The following is a 14,466-nucleotide window of genomic DNA, read 5'->3' on the forward strand; positions in this document are numbered from 1 at the left end:
CAATGACATTCGACGTAAACACACACTTAGGGCTTTGGGAGTGAGCACACTCAACGGCATTTGGCAAGGGGATCTTTCAGCCTCATCCCGAGTGCCGGTGCCCACTTCCAATATTAAACTTCACTTAGATACAGAGGGCTGTGGGGGGAAGTGGGGTTGTGTGGTGGCATCAGCTAGCGTAGGCCAGACGATGCCCGCACTGCCCGCTCACCACAACCATGGAATACACCTCATCAACACACACTAACACTGTATTGGAGCAGGCAGAGGGAGACTAGGGGTCTTAGCACACCTGTGTTGTCGCTTTTTCACGTGTCTGAGCAGAACCTCCCTGAACCGTCTACAGGTGGTTCAGAATGTCTGTGCTCGGCTTCTGACCTAGTCCTCCAAACACACCCACATCACCCCGCTTCTCCTCCAGCTTCATTGGCTGTCAGTCAACTTCAGGGTTCATTTCAAGACCCTGGTTCTGGTCTATAGGGCCTTACATGGACAAGCACCATCTTACATTGGTGATCTTCTCAGTCCCTACACCCCCAGCAGGTCCCTGAGGTCCAGTGATCAAAGCCTACTGGTTGTGCAGCACCAGGCTAAAGACCAAAGGTGACAGATCATTTGCTGCTGTGGCCCCCAGACTCTGGACCTCTCTCCCCCTGAGCCTGAGATCAGTGAACTCAGTGGGCTCCTTTAAAAAGCAGCTGAAGACTCACTTGTTCAAGCTGGCTTTTGTATGACCTTCTTCACCACTCTCTCTTTATTCTGCTCTCCCCACCTATTCCACCTTCCTCAAGATCCACTGATTTCCCTCTTTCCTGTTCACTTTCTCTCTTTCTCAACATTTTTAATCACAATTGCCTATTTTTGCTCATTTTAAATACATTTTTAAACATTTTCTAAATGCTTTTTTATATTTTTACAATTTTTGTTTTTGTGAAGCGCCTTGTGATTTTTATCTCGAGAGGCGTTATATAAATGATACTTTCTTCTTCTTATTGGCTTCCCATGGCTAGAGGCTAGGAGGGGGAGCTGGCGTGATGGGTTGCTTTGCTCAGTGTTGGGCTCTTTCTGCAGGTCTAGAAGCAAACTCTTGTTCATCATTGATTGTTTATTTTTGTGGAACCCCCCACCCCCTTCCTTTTGTCGCTTCCTTTCTCTTTCACCTCTGTCTCCGAATTTGTCACCAGCATGCAGACATTAATTCGTTTGCTTCACAGCCAGAAAGGACACGAAAAAAAAGAATAAAAAAAAAAGAACAGCAAGATATGAAATGGCAACTAAAACAATTATGTAAATGGTCTGTATTTGATATAGTGCCTTCTAGAATCCTGGAACCCACCAAGGCGCTTTGCAACGCAATCAGTCATTCACCCATTCACACACACATTCACACCCTGTGTGTTGGAAAAAAAATTTTCAACATTTATTTAAACAAGCTACTACTGATTGGCAGTATCAAAAATAAATTGGTCAAACTGAAATCCTCACACGTGACACTAAAAGTGAGTCAAAATCGAGTGGACAGTACGTTTTCTGGTATTCGTCAGTGTAGAAAACTACAATCCCACAATGCTGTTCGCGTGTTTGGCTGATCCTTGCTCTCTCAACGTTTGACATCAGCTGTTCAGCCTACACATCAGCAGCAGCATCCTGCTGGGAGCCTCTCAGCCAAGCGCCAAATCGCAGCACCATGATCCTCTTATTAATCATCGCGGGTATCGGAGTGGTGACGCTGCTGGTGGTTTTATTCGCTCCACACATCCGGTGAGTAGCCGATCAGGACTGTCGTTAATTCTCATGAAAATCCCGTGTTTTTGCTCACCATGGACAGCTTGTTACTTCTGGGCTGACATGTTGTTACTCTGTTGTCTTCACGTGCGTTCACAGCCAATAGGATCTTAGAGCGCTCGTTTATTATTTCGGTGTTTATAGAAACGACTCAGACAGCCATAAAGGATTTTTTTAATAAAATGATTTGAGTTTTTGCACAAACATGAGCGGTGGAGGAGGAAGAAGGGGGGGTCTTCCACCTGAGGTGCTCGGACCAATCAGGAGCCGGAGCGTGGGAGGAGTTCTATTTGTGCGCTTTACTCCGGCGGTGCCATTGGGCACGGGGCGGAACCGGCTCGGTGGCGTGGGTCACACGACTTCACGCTCAGCACCGCTCTGACAAGTTTCTCTATGAATAATTAAGCCAGAAGCCCAAATGTTCAGTTCTAATGAGGCTTTTACTGGATGCATAACGGATCACTGGTTATTCTAATACTTACATCTTTGTGTGTTGTTCTAAATTATTACTGTGTTTCAAACAGAAGATATGCTGCTGGAAGAAAGTGCAAATCCACAGCTCGGCTGGATGGGAAGACGGTTCTGATCACTGGAGCAAACACTGGGATTGGGAAGGAGACCGCACTGGACCTGGCAATGCGAGGTGGCCTAGAATTAGGAGCCTCTGTTAAAGCAGTAGTTCACATCATTTGAAAAGGGGAAAGGTCATGAATATTGATGTTGAGAAACCTCAGTTTGGAAAAACAGATTAGTTCTCATTGAACGGATACAGTTACAAAAAACTTTGTTTACCCATTTGGAAAAGGATTTTATCCAAACTTACAGAGGGCGCAGTATCAACCTAAACATGCATGTTTTTTGTTCTGTGGGAGAGAGAGTGAAATACAGGAAAAGCGTTATAGGTCCACTGAGGCTAGCAGGAGTTAAATCAAAAAATGTTGAGTATACGAAGCAGGAAAAGTGTTGGATTTTTTTCTTTGCTGCATGGCAGGGGTGCAATCAGGCCAGCCCTGCCAAAAAACGATTAAAAAGTTAAAAATTCCAACATTTGAGTGATCCCATTGGCCGATCACAAAACACATTGTTACACTTCTAAAAGGGGTTTGACGGAGAAGTCATTTGTTAAGCAGCTGTTTTATTTCTAACATCACAGGTGCCCAAGTGATAATGGCATGCCGAGACGTGGAAAAGGGCGAGGAGGCCGCTGCGAGCATACGAGCTGCGTACTCCAAAGCACAAGTGGAAGTTCGAGAGCTGGACTTGGCTGATAGCTGCTCCATACGAGCATTTGCACAGAAATTCCTGAGAGGTGTGTGCAGAGAGTCTGATGACTATATTTATGTAAAAGTTACTGCTGTTCAACCTTCTTCTGCTTTATTTAGAGGTCGACCGTCTTCACATCCTGATCAACAATGCTGGAGTGATGATGTGCCCCTATATGAAAACTATTGATGGCTTTGAGATGCACATTGGAGTCAATCATTTAGGTTAGACTCTGGGCTTCAGCTGGACCAAAACACTCCAGATTAACTAAATCTTTTGGGATTATTTGTGTTTGAAATACCCACCTTTCTCTCCCTCACAGGCCACTTCCTGTTGACATACCTCCTAATAGGGCTGCTGAAGCGCAGCGCACCAGCCCGCATTGTGGTGGTCTCCTCTCTGGCACATAACTTTGGCTGGATCCGTTTCCATGACCTTCATAGCCAGGGCAGCTACAATAGCGGTCTAGCTTACTGCCAGAGCAAACTGGCAAATGTGCTCTTTGCCAGAGAACTTTCCCGCAGACTAAAAGGTAAACAAACACTATTGCAGTAAACTTGGGTGAAAGTACAGATGACCCAGTCCAGCAAGATGGATAAAAGAAAGAAAGGGAGTGGCAAACCTAAAAAAATGATAATCTATACAAATGTCAGATTTTATTCAACAGCAAGGTCACTGAGAAACTGTTCCCTTTCAGTCGATTCACTCGGTACAACGAAGGTACTTTGGGACATCCCGCCCTCGTGTGGCCTGGCTGCAGAAACCACAAATTAAAACGATCCACATTATTGGACAAAAACTATTGCTACAAATCCAGGTCACCATCAGGCCGTGATTTCATAGTCTCCTTTAGGTCCTTAAATGAGCATAAGCCATGCTGATTATCTCTTTGTTTTTAGTTCTTTGCTTCAGCTCTGAAGACATATCTGACTTTTACTTCCAGGATCAGCCACGATGCCTCCCCAAAAAAGCTAGCTTATTTTCTTCTTGTGTTTTGTATTGATGGTCTGAAAAAGCTAACTGCTAGCCTTTTATTAGCTACTGGCGAAAAAGCTAACTGCTAGCCTTTTATTAGCTACTGGCACAGAAAATAGCTAATAGCTGTTAATCAGGTGAAGAGCGCCCCCTAGGATACCTACACGCACCACTAAACTGTTACGTGCTGTTTCTGGTCAGCAGAGTGCTGTCTTGTGTGAAGTTGGTAAACTTTAAAGGAATTGGTTAAAGTGTACAAACTGTGTTGCATTAATTTGGCCTTTAAAGGATTTTTTCTTGTTGCGTTTTTTTCTTTCTAAGGAACCAACGTGACGGTGAACTCGGTCCACCCGGGGACAGTAAACTCAGACCTGACAAGACACTCGACCCTAATGATGATTCTGTTCACCGTCTTCTCCACGTTCCTGAAAACTCCTAAAGAAGGAGCACAAACCAGCGTCTACTGTGCTGTGGCAGAGGAACTGCAATCAGTTTCAGGGCAACACTTCAGGTAGGAGATAACAAACCAGAGGGAGTGAGATAAAACAGGACTTCTAAACTTTTATGTTTATGTTCCGCTAGTATTCAAATGGCATCAAACAACTGCTAAAACAGTCAATTGAAATTCTGAAGACATTCTGTCTAAATGACCTTTCAAGTGACACATGTTGGAAAATGGCAAAAAATTAAAAAGTAAGAAAGGAAATTAATGAATATTAATTCCATGTGTGAATCAATCAATCAGATTTTATTTATAAAGCGCTTTTCAAACAAAGTGCTAACTCAAAGTGCTTTACAAAATGACCCCAAATTCCCATAAATGTATCCAACAATTGAAGTCTGGCAGGCTGTTAAATTGGGATTTTGTGGAAAATGTATGAACAAATACCTGTCGTAGAACAGCCTCAGCTCGGGAAAATACAGATTGGTTCTGAAAGGACTGACTAGTCCCTGGCCGTTTCTCAATACTCAATAGCACGTTCTAGAAAGAAAGAAAGAAAACAATCTTTTATATAGCCCCTCTCAAGATAAAAATCACGAGAACAACATTTTAAAATATAAAAAATATTAAAAAGTATGGTTAAAATGAGAAAAACATGTAAAAAATGTGATTAAAAAATAAAGAAAAGGGAGAGAGAAAATGGTTAGGAAAGAAGGAAATCGGGGGATCCTGGGAAAGCCGGAATAGGTAGAAAGAGCAGAATAAGGAGAGGGTGATGAAGGTCACACCAAAGCCAGCTTGAACATGTGAGTTTTTAGCTGCTTTTTAAAGGAGACCACTGAGTCCTCTGATCTCAGGCCTAGTCCACACGTAGCCGGGTTTAAAAAAAAAAACGAATATCCGCCCCTCCAAAAACGTGCATCCACACCACCTCGTTGCAAAAAAAACTGTCCACACGTACCCGGATAAATACGTTGTTAAGGACATGCCAGACCTGTAGGTGGCAGTACTTCCCCCGTTCTTAACCTCGTCCTTCGTCTGTGGTCTTCCGCAAGGAGCAGTAATTCTGCTTGCAAAAACAAACAAGCAAAAAGCGCTTGGACCATTGATAAAGCGAGTGCAGCTCTGAGGGCATCCATGCTGTCGGCTAGTGTAAACACAGGTCGCACACGTGATGTCAGCATTTTATTGTTGCGGAAAGTGACGTTGCGGACCTTAAAACTCCGGTTTTGTCCGTCCACACGCAGACACCCAAAATGGAGAAAACGCAGATCTTCACTTTGGCCGGAGTTTTTAAAAAGATCCGTTTTTGTGTGAAAAAACTCCGTTTTCGTGTGGATGACAGGCCAAAACGTAGAAAATATCTACGTTTTGGCAGATCCCCGGCTACGTGTGGACAGGGTCTCAGGCTCACGGAGAGAGTTCCAGAGTCTGGGGGCCACAGCAGCAAATCTGTCACCTTTGGTCTAGTGTACTAGACAAGTATGTTCTTGCCAGGACGCCAGAAAGTCCGTTCCATCGAGTATGGGAGGACGAGGACGGCATTTGGAACAGAACTGTACTCCATTGCATCACGGCAACAAGCACTGCTTGTTTCTAGCTACGGTTAAACGACCAGACATAAAGATAAAAGTCTAGTTTGTTTCTTAAATAACAAAAACGTATTATTTGTAATATATTTGCTCCACTTTTGATCAAAACTGATAAAATACCAACATTTCCTGCCGTTAAATTACTTAAAAATGTTTTATTTTTTATCACATCAGTGCTACTCTGCTTTTATTTTGATAGTGGGTTAGCTAACTAGCATTTTGAGGAATCATTAAAGAGCAAGTCACCCCCAAATCAACTATTTTTTTCTGATAAACTAAATAAATGTGTGTCTAATCGTGCTGCAGACACGTGTAGTCAATAGTTTTGCACTTTAGTGCATTTTAGTTAAAATTTAAATATTCTGCCTAAAACTGTCAGTGTCGTGCCGTTGTCAGGTAAAAACTCAGCACTGCATTTGAATTTAAATCTGCCGTCGCTATTGGCTAAGAGGTATGCTATGATGTAAGCTGGGACATTATGATGTCACAATGTCGTGAGTGTGTGTATTTGTTAGTGGCTCCACCCTCTCGGTCTGCTAGGCAACAGCATTTGTTGCATTTTTCAAACATGAAGTGGGAGTGAAGTACGCTTCTTGTTAGGGGGTGACTTGCTACATATACAGCACATTTTACAGGTTACACACAATTATTTACAATAACAATCAGCCTAATTTTTCTTCAATAGTATTTCTAATATAAAACTCTACAGTTATTAGATTTCTCCTCTGACGTCCGGAGTATATTTGTAGCGATGTAATGCATTAAGGGAAACTTTGCTGTCCCAAGTCCGCAGAAGGATGCATTGATGTGTGAAACTGGATGCAGACTGTAGGCTTGACAACCAGGTAAATGGGACTGTTAGATCTTGTTTCTTCCACCTATGCCACATAGCTGAGATCAAGCCAGTCCTGTCACATACACAACTGGAAATTGTTTTTCTCACCTTTGTAACATCAAGACTGGATTATTGCAACTCACTGTATGCATGTGTCAGTCAGGCTGCAACCTCAAGACTTCAAACATTTCAGAAATCCACTGCAAGACTGCTGACTGGAACAAGGAAGAGAGACCATAACCACTTATGGGCCATTCCTATCTGTACCGGGTCGGCCCGGGCCGGGTAGCCCCAGTCGGGCCCAGCCTGGCCCGGTTGATTCCACACATCCTTGTCTTAAGCCCATGTGGGCTGATTCTACCCACCAATCAGAGGCTTGCTCTAATGAAAGGTGTGAATTTGCTGTCAGCAGTGGGTGTGTTGGCCCTGGTCGGCCTGAAGCAGACCCCCTCGAGAAGAGGGCTGAGAATGAGCCTTGGTTGGCCCAGAAAAATACCAGGCCACCCAGATATGTAAACAACCTACGCTACCCGGCCCGGGCCGACCCGGTACAGATGGGAATGGCCCATTAGTATCTGTACGGTCTGGGGAGGATGGCGTCAGTTCGGTCTCGAACAGGTGGTGTAGTGTTGACATATAAATTCGAAGGACTGATTCTACTCGCCAATCGGAGGCGGTAGGCGTAATTTCAGCCGGCCAATCAGTTCGTAGTGTTACCTCGGTCCTAGTCGGACCGCTGGGGAGCAGGACTGGAAAACAAATATCTGACCCATGTGTTAAACCGAATTCTGGTTCCATACCGGTCCGTACCCGGCCGCGCCGACGCTAATGTGCAAGCGCCACATATTACTCCCATCTTTGCCTCCCTTCATTGGCCCCTGTTACATACAGAATTAGCTTAGAAATCCTGCTACTTGTTTTCAAGACACAGAAGAGTACAGCACCTCAATACAGGCCTTGAAATTGATGTGTGTGGGTAATGGAGTCAGAACTAATCTGTTTCTCCAAACCGAGGTTGTTCAAAGAGTAAAGACATAAATTCTTCATAACCCAAGATCTGGACTATGCCTTTGGTGATAAAATGAATTAGATTGTTGCAAATGAAGTAATGACTAACAGCTATCCTCCTCCTCTTCCTCTTCAGCGACTGCACTCCTGCCTTTGTAGCTCCTCAGGGGAGGAGTGTGGAGACGGCGAGGAGACTGTGGGATGCTAGCTGTGAGCAGCTCGGTCTCGAGTGGGACTGATAAATCCATCAGCAGTTTCTATTTTCCTAACCTTTCTGTTCTCAACCCTTTCATTTTGCTTTGGACGTTCCGTACTTTGAACATTTCTTATGTGATAAGAATCAGGTACATTCTGTTTGTGGTAAAACAATGTGAAGGTTTTCATTTGTAAAATAATTCTAATCTAATTATTTGGGTAATTTGGTGCTCTGCAACATTTCCTCAAGCCAGGACAGTCCCGTTGTAGGATTACATCAACTCAAGACACATTTATGACTTTATTTTGTGACATAATGTGAATACAGTGTAGGCAAAAAAGAAAATGCAACCTAATATGTTGCAAACCAGCATCATTTTTCCACATATATCCTGTTTTCTCTCAATATAGCACTTATATTGCTAGTTTGTTGCCAGCATTTCTAAGATAGATGGTAATTTTAAGGGTTTTAAAAATCCATTAGATTATTAACTAGCAAATGAGCCACATTTAAAAATGACCTTATATATAAATGTATTTTGTGATAAGTGCAATAGCCATTGTAAAAGATAAAATTACAATGTCTCCCTATTTTATCAGAACTAGTCATGATACTGCAGAAACCTTAATTCCCATTTGTGTTGGAACAATCTAGAAATCTGGTTTTCCATTTTTAACTTTCTTTTCCTTTCCAGGATTCATGAACAGCTGCCAAGAGTTTACATTGTGAGTTTTATACAAGTCAGACATGCCTTTTACTCAACTTAAATTCATGTTAAGAGTTGAATGTTTACATTTTACGTAAATAAACCGAATAATCACAATGCGTGTGCGTGCATGAATGTAGGATTCTGGATCAGCTGAAGACTTTTGAGGATATTCTTTGGATACAGAACTAAAACTGCAATTAATCTGCAAGTTACATGCACCAATAAAATGCTCCTGATGTTCTTAGATACACATTTAAAGTAAAAATTAGTATTAAATCATAATCAAGGCATCAAAAGTTAGTTTTTGGTTGGAAAATCGGTGTGAGTGTTTAAGGGAGAAGATCAATAACTTAAGATATATCAGGATTTACAGTTGTGCAAATAAGTTTACACACCCTGGTTGAATTTTTGGCAATTTATCAAAGAATATGAAAGAAAACGCAGAAAACTTTTCCCCCACTCATGGTCAGTGATGTTGTGACAGCATTTATTGCGCTAAGAAATGTGTGAAGTAATTTTAAAATCACTATAACAAAACAAAATACCAAAACATAAAGGGAACGCGATTTAGAACAGATCTCAGGTGAGGTGGTTACCTTTCTGTAAATTTATTGGCACATCTGTAGGTTTAAAGAGTTATTGGTCACATGGCTTGCTCTTCAACAAATTCCAATTCAAACACTTCAAGGCACGTTTTTAAGATTTTACAGCACATGAACATGTGCCCAAACTAATCAACTGCCTTGTCCAAAAGGAAAAGCTAATTACAGTTAGTTTCAAGCACTTTTTTAGGAATTCAAGCACTTTCAAAACACTAAACCCCCCCAGCCCCCCCCCCCCCCCCCACACACACACACACAAAATCCAAGTTTCTCATTGAGTCCAGAAACCATGCCTATAGGCCTAATGTCCTCAAGACGAGACACTAATCTGAGTATTACATCTAGTTTAATTGATAGAGAATGGTGTCGTCAGCAAACAGTGAAAACGAGTGCTACTTACAGTGATACTTGACCTGGATAGAAATCTGAAACTGGATTTTCGTAATATTTATTGTTTCCATTTATTTTTTTTAATGACAGACAATTGAAAATAATTAACAATTTCTTCAAGTATAAAGTGCGGCAGTGATGTGTCTCAACAGTCAAAGGTAAGAAGAATTAGAAAGCATCAGAGAAACAAGGTGAAGCAATGACAGCATCTCCTCAGAGTAAAAACACGATTCTCCACCACGTAATTAAACTCACAGCCCCAAAATAAACACCTACAGGCATATTTAACACTGGGTGTTTGTTGAATGTTTCGGGATCGGTTACTTTTTGTTCTCTGATAGTCAGAGGTTTAGTTCCAGACAGATGCTGGCAATGTTGCCCACAAAGAAAAACACAAAACAGTAAAGTTTCTGGGATAAACCTTCTAGACCTAAACTAGATCCCTTTCTGCATCCATCCTGACAGGAAATGGCTTCAGCAACATCAGAAAATGTCCTTCAATAATTTAAATGATTTGATAAGTAATAAAAAACAAAACTGTAAATCGTCCACAGTGTGTTCTGGGTAGGTGAACGATTGGGAACAAGAAAATTATTTTTCAGTTTTTGTCAAATGTAACGTAGTTGGGAATTTTGTTATAAAATAAACAAGTCAGTTAAACTTTTTTTCCCTTTAGGCTGAGGTAGGAGATGATAAACTATTACAAAACGTGTGAATTCCTGTCATTACCTCACATCAGAAATCACACAGATGTCAAATAAAGTTCAGAGAAGTGGTCAAGAGCACAGTGGTGATTCACAGCGTTACACCGGACAGGAAGGCTGAGAGGTTCGGTTCTTAACACGCTTCCCATCAAACCATTTTACTACAATTCTGATCTGGGGTCTAGTCAGAGCAGAAATGCAACTGTTTTCATGGAAAACTAATGGGAAAACAAGGTTAGAATCAGATGAATTCATGATGTAAACTTTTATGAGCCTTTTATAGCTTCCTTCTTTGGTAACAGGGGGATCTCACAGTAAAGTTAGGCTACTGGTCTTCAAGAGATACAAACTAGTCAGCGAGCTCAAGTCTAATAAACCCCTAGAAGTTCAGTCTGAAGGTCATTTGCATATTAAACAATTCAAGTTTCTAAAGTTAATCCGACAAACTTCTGTAACACAAAATCACAACTTCTTAACTTTCTGATTCCTAAAGACTAAACGGCTGCTAGTAAAGTGTGGGTTAATTGTCACCACGTGGGCGTGTCTAATGATTTATTTAGTGATTATGACTTATTTGTCAGATTTGAACAAACGGATTAATGTAAAAAGTGCCGCTTGTGCCTCTCTTTTCCCAAAAGTCCCTGTGAGTGTCCGTGTAAACGCTCCTTTGTGGTAACAACCACACCTTCACCTGGCCTTGGGCCGGGCCTGGCGCTGCACAGATGTTTTGTTGTGCTCAGAGAGCCACTGGCGACAGATGTTCTGCATCACCGAGTCGTGTGCTTCCTCAGCTGCTTGGAGGACGTCCCGGACCAACGGGCCCGCTCGGCCCGACTCCAGCTTTACTGCCAACAGGTAGGCTGGCCTCAGCTTCCCGCAGACCAGGTAAGCTTCGATCTACACAAATGCAAATGAAGCCACCAAAAATCAGGTTTGAGGAAACTTTACCAACAGTTGTTGCTTTCATTTGTGAACACATTTCTTTTGCAAACGTTTCGTCAAATGAAAACTGGGAAGAAATAAAGAAAACGCAGAGAGAAGGATAACTTTACCTTCGTTTCTGTGGTTTTTATCTCCAGAATGAGACTTTCCAGTTCTTTGGCCTAAAAATAAAAATAAAAAACAATGAAAGAGCCCAGATGGACATGCCATACTTGAGTTTTTAAAACTCTTCTGCTACCTACATCAGTTGGCCCCTTATCTGCAACTTTGACACAGTTGAGGATGAGGGAATCACAGTCGTTCTTGGTGGCCGTACCAGATTCGCCCACACATTTGAGCAGCTGCCGCACAGCTCCATACTGCCTCTGCCGGACAAGCCTGTGGCCGGCTCGGACGTAGACGGCCTGGGCCTCCAGCTGGAAGTCCTACAGGAACCACACATACAATCAAGATGATTACAAGAGTAAATGATATACAGTTCAGTCTGTTTTGCCTTCACTAGTGGACAGAAGTTAACATTTTAGTTTATTTGCTGCTTTAAATTCACAACTCACACATGCTCCATACATACCTGTATGACTCTGTAGGCAATACCAAACCCTTCCTCTATGTTCTTCCCTCCAAGCATCACCTGAAACATTAAAAGTAACAGAAAAACAGCTGACCCCCATCGTAGACAACAGATAATTCAAAGAGTGCATCTTTTTTCCAGCTTGTTTAAACTCTTCACCTTGCAGGCAACCTCGATCTTCACAGGACTACCACCAAACAGTGTCGGCAGTGAGGTGGACCCAGAGGACAGCGTGCTAGTCTTCGAGGATTTGGAGGAGGCGCTCTCACAGCGATGCAGGAAACGAGTCACCTCCAGCTGCAGTTCGATTGTATTCATGTGTCTAATAAAACGGAGACGTTAATGCTTCCAGAACAGGGGCTAAAGTGGAACACGTCTATTTCATCGACATAAATAACCTGGACACATCACTGGATGACATCATCTTCCTGAATGTGTTGCCCATCGACTTTTTCCTCCCAGAACCTCGACCTTGCTGCTCCTGCAGGTACGTCCTCAGGTGCTCTTTAGCTCTGACCAGCCAGCGCTGCAGGAAGTCAACGTTCCCATCAGAGTCATAAACGACGTTCTAAATTGAGAGTGTTTGAGATGTGATATACCTGCTGCTCTCCCAGCTGTAGGTATGAACTTGCTCCGTGTGTAAAGAACCGTATGCAGGTCATGGCGGCGCGTACGTGATCCTGTCCAGGAAAACAGGAAGTATACAAAACACAGGTGGTACTCACACTAATATGTCTGAAAAGTAAAGCCAATGCTCAACCAGCATCACCGGAAGGCGACAACTGCTCTGTCTAAACTCCAACATAAGCTAAACAAATCGGTTAACTATTCATTTGCATGGGAAACATTGGATGGGTTTGGCCTTGAGCCCTGGTTTGATATTTGTTTTCATTAAAGAGAAAAAATTCCGGTTCCAGTCAAAGTCAGAACCAGAACCTCCAGATTCCACTGCTGTAACCTCAGCACCGCCTCTTTGTTGAATTGGAACAAAGGAAACAATGATGATTCAAAGTGTTATGAATGTCATATTTAAAAGTTACACTGCAGTTTTAGCCTGCATGGTTCAAGGCCAAATTTGATAAATCCTGCATGAAATGTGGTTTAGTAACCATAAATCAACCAGAGATCAATAAACAGCGTTCACAGTCTAATGATGTTAAAGTAGGCAATATGACTTTTAAAAAAGTTATAATAGTCCTATGATCTATACAAAATATGTTGTCAAATTTCTTTGCATAAACTCCCTCTCATATAAAGTGATTTCAGCCTTTTTATTCTTGAGTTTCAGTACCTTCCAGAATGAGCCATTTCAGGGCTCTGTAACTTTAAGAAATAAGATGGAGCTGGTCACGCCCACCCATCCCCTGATTGGCTGCTGTAGGATTAGAAGCTCTGGTATCCAGGAGGGCTTTTCTGCTCCTCCAACAGCAGCTCTCTCTTGCGTGTAAGCGATGGTTCTATGCTAATTTCACCCTTAGTGACATCACAAATGGACTTTTTTTAATTGTCTTGTTTTAGGCACATAAGCTGATTTGGCAGAGTAACTCGGACCAGTGCAGCTCAGCCTGACCACTGTTTCCAAGAGCACAGTTCAGTATTTCCCCTCTAAGTTTCCCAATTTTTAGTCCCTGCCCCATTGAGGATCCTGGCAAGGCTGAGTTGGGCCAGCATTGCAACTGTGGCCTCTAATTTGGCTAGAAGGTGGAGTCACTGGTTGCTTTGGAGTTTTCTGCCTGCTGCTTCACTGCCTGTAACCATTTCCTGGTTCAGAGTCTGACAAAAAGCCAAAAAACTAAGCAAAATATTTTGTGAATTCATTCTGTATGTTTCATCTGATTGAACCAAAAATCAACCAAATAAAGCAAAATGTCCAGCAACACCACAACTTTTCTGCCGAGTTGTGTTTCTGTGTAACATACAGATCTCCTTACACTGTTTACTGATCACCTCATGCTATTTTTGTCACGGAGCTGGCAGCGAAACACAACTACACTCAGATGGGCTGAATTAACCCACGCTGTACAGAACTGTTTTAGGCTGAGTAGAGCCCTTCAAAAACTAGCTATAGCTCCTAAAATCAAATGCTAACAGAAAATGGATGGACTGTTTTTTAGAGGTGCTGAAAAAAAATCGATTCAAGTCTGAATCGGGATTCTAATTTATAAAGATTCAGAATCGATTCCAAGAACTCAAATATTTGGCATGAGATGCACTTTTTTGATCTTTGTTAGGAGAGTCAGTACTCTGTTTACTTTTGTGGTCCCATGAATTGAGATGATTTATGTTTGAATCTGCTGATAAGAGGGCACAGGAATGTAATTTTTTCCATACTCAGAAATTTGAGATATTCTCATATTTATTTTCCAAGTTGATAAATGAGTACTCAGGATTACTCATGTAACTTGTTTCTACACATACTTGAAAAGTATTTGACCGTATTACTTTCAAAGCT

General features: G+C 42.2%; 2 protein-coding genes across 3 annotated transcripts in view; one reads left to right on the forward strand and one right to left on the reverse strand.

Moving 5' to 3' along the window:
• The first annotated feature begins 1,588 nt into the window (after positions 1–1,588).
• rdh12 (retinol dehydrogenase 12) lies at positions 1,589–8,919 on the forward strand. 2 transcript variants are annotated; one of them, XM_015969454.3, is made up of 7 exons: positions 1,589–1,761; positions 2,313–2,428; positions 2,939–3,094; positions 3,168–3,272; positions 3,371–3,580; positions 4,345–4,534; positions 8,037–8,919. In XM_015969454.3, exons 1-7 carry the CDS (start codon positions 1,688–1,690, stop codon positions 8,137–8,139), a joined length of 954 nt encoding a protein of 317 aa, XP_015824940.3. In that variant the 5' UTR covers positions 1,589–1,687; the 3' UTR covers positions 8,140–8,919. The 2 variants fall into 2 exon arrangements, with proteins under 2 accessions (XP_015824940.3, XP_015824939.3); XM_015969453.3 differs by having other exon boundaries at positions 1,590–1,761; positions 2,310–2,428.
• Positions 8,920–10,981: 2,062 nt separating this feature from the next.
• The window catches only part of zfyve26 (zinc finger, FYVE domain containing 26), a 28,661-nt gene continuing 25,176 nt past the window's right edge, over positions 10,982–14,466 (reverse strand). Inside the window, exons 37-43 of the mRNA XM_015969457.3 lie at positions 12,614–12,694; positions 12,413–12,540; positions 12,174–12,336; positions 12,015–12,074; positions 11,686–11,868; positions 11,554–11,604; positions 10,982–11,398 (exon numbers count right to left, since the gene is read on the reverse strand). Coding sequence (XP_015824943.3) covers positions 11,189–11,398; positions 11,554–11,604; positions 11,686–11,868; positions 12,015–12,074; positions 12,174–12,336; positions 12,413–12,540; positions 12,614–12,694 — 876 coding nt within the window. The 3' untranslated portion in view covers positions 10,982–11,188. The remainder of the gene's footprint in view (positions 11,399–11,553; positions 11,605–11,685; positions 11,869–12,014; positions 12,075–12,173; positions 12,337–12,412; positions 12,541–12,613; positions 12,695–14,466) is intronic.

The sequence above is a fragment of the Nothobranchius furzeri genome, chromosome 18, assembly GCF_043380555.1.
Source record: "Nothobranchius furzeri strain GRZ-AD chromosome 18, NfurGRZ-RIMD1, whole genome shotgun sequence".
In the NCBI taxonomy this organism is placed as follows: Eukaryota; Metazoa; Chordata; class Actinopteri; order Cyprinodontiformes; family Nothobranchiidae; genus Nothobranchius; species Nothobranchius furzeri.

Excerpts from the sequence above, each read along its gene's own strand:
- rdh12 (XM_015969453.3), top strand. The coding sequence starts at position 1,688 with ATGATCCTCTTATTAATCATCGCGGGTATCGGAGTGGTGACGCTGCTG. Across the intron at positions 3,581-4,344 it reads ACTTTCCCGCAGACTAAAAG|GAACCAACGTGACGGTGAAC; the intron begins GTAAACAAACAC and ends TTTCTTTCTAAG. Across the intron at positions 4,535-8,036 it reads GTTTCAGGGCAACACTTCAG|CGACTGCACTCCTGCCTTTG; the intron begins GTAGGAGATAAC and ends CTTCCTCTTCAG.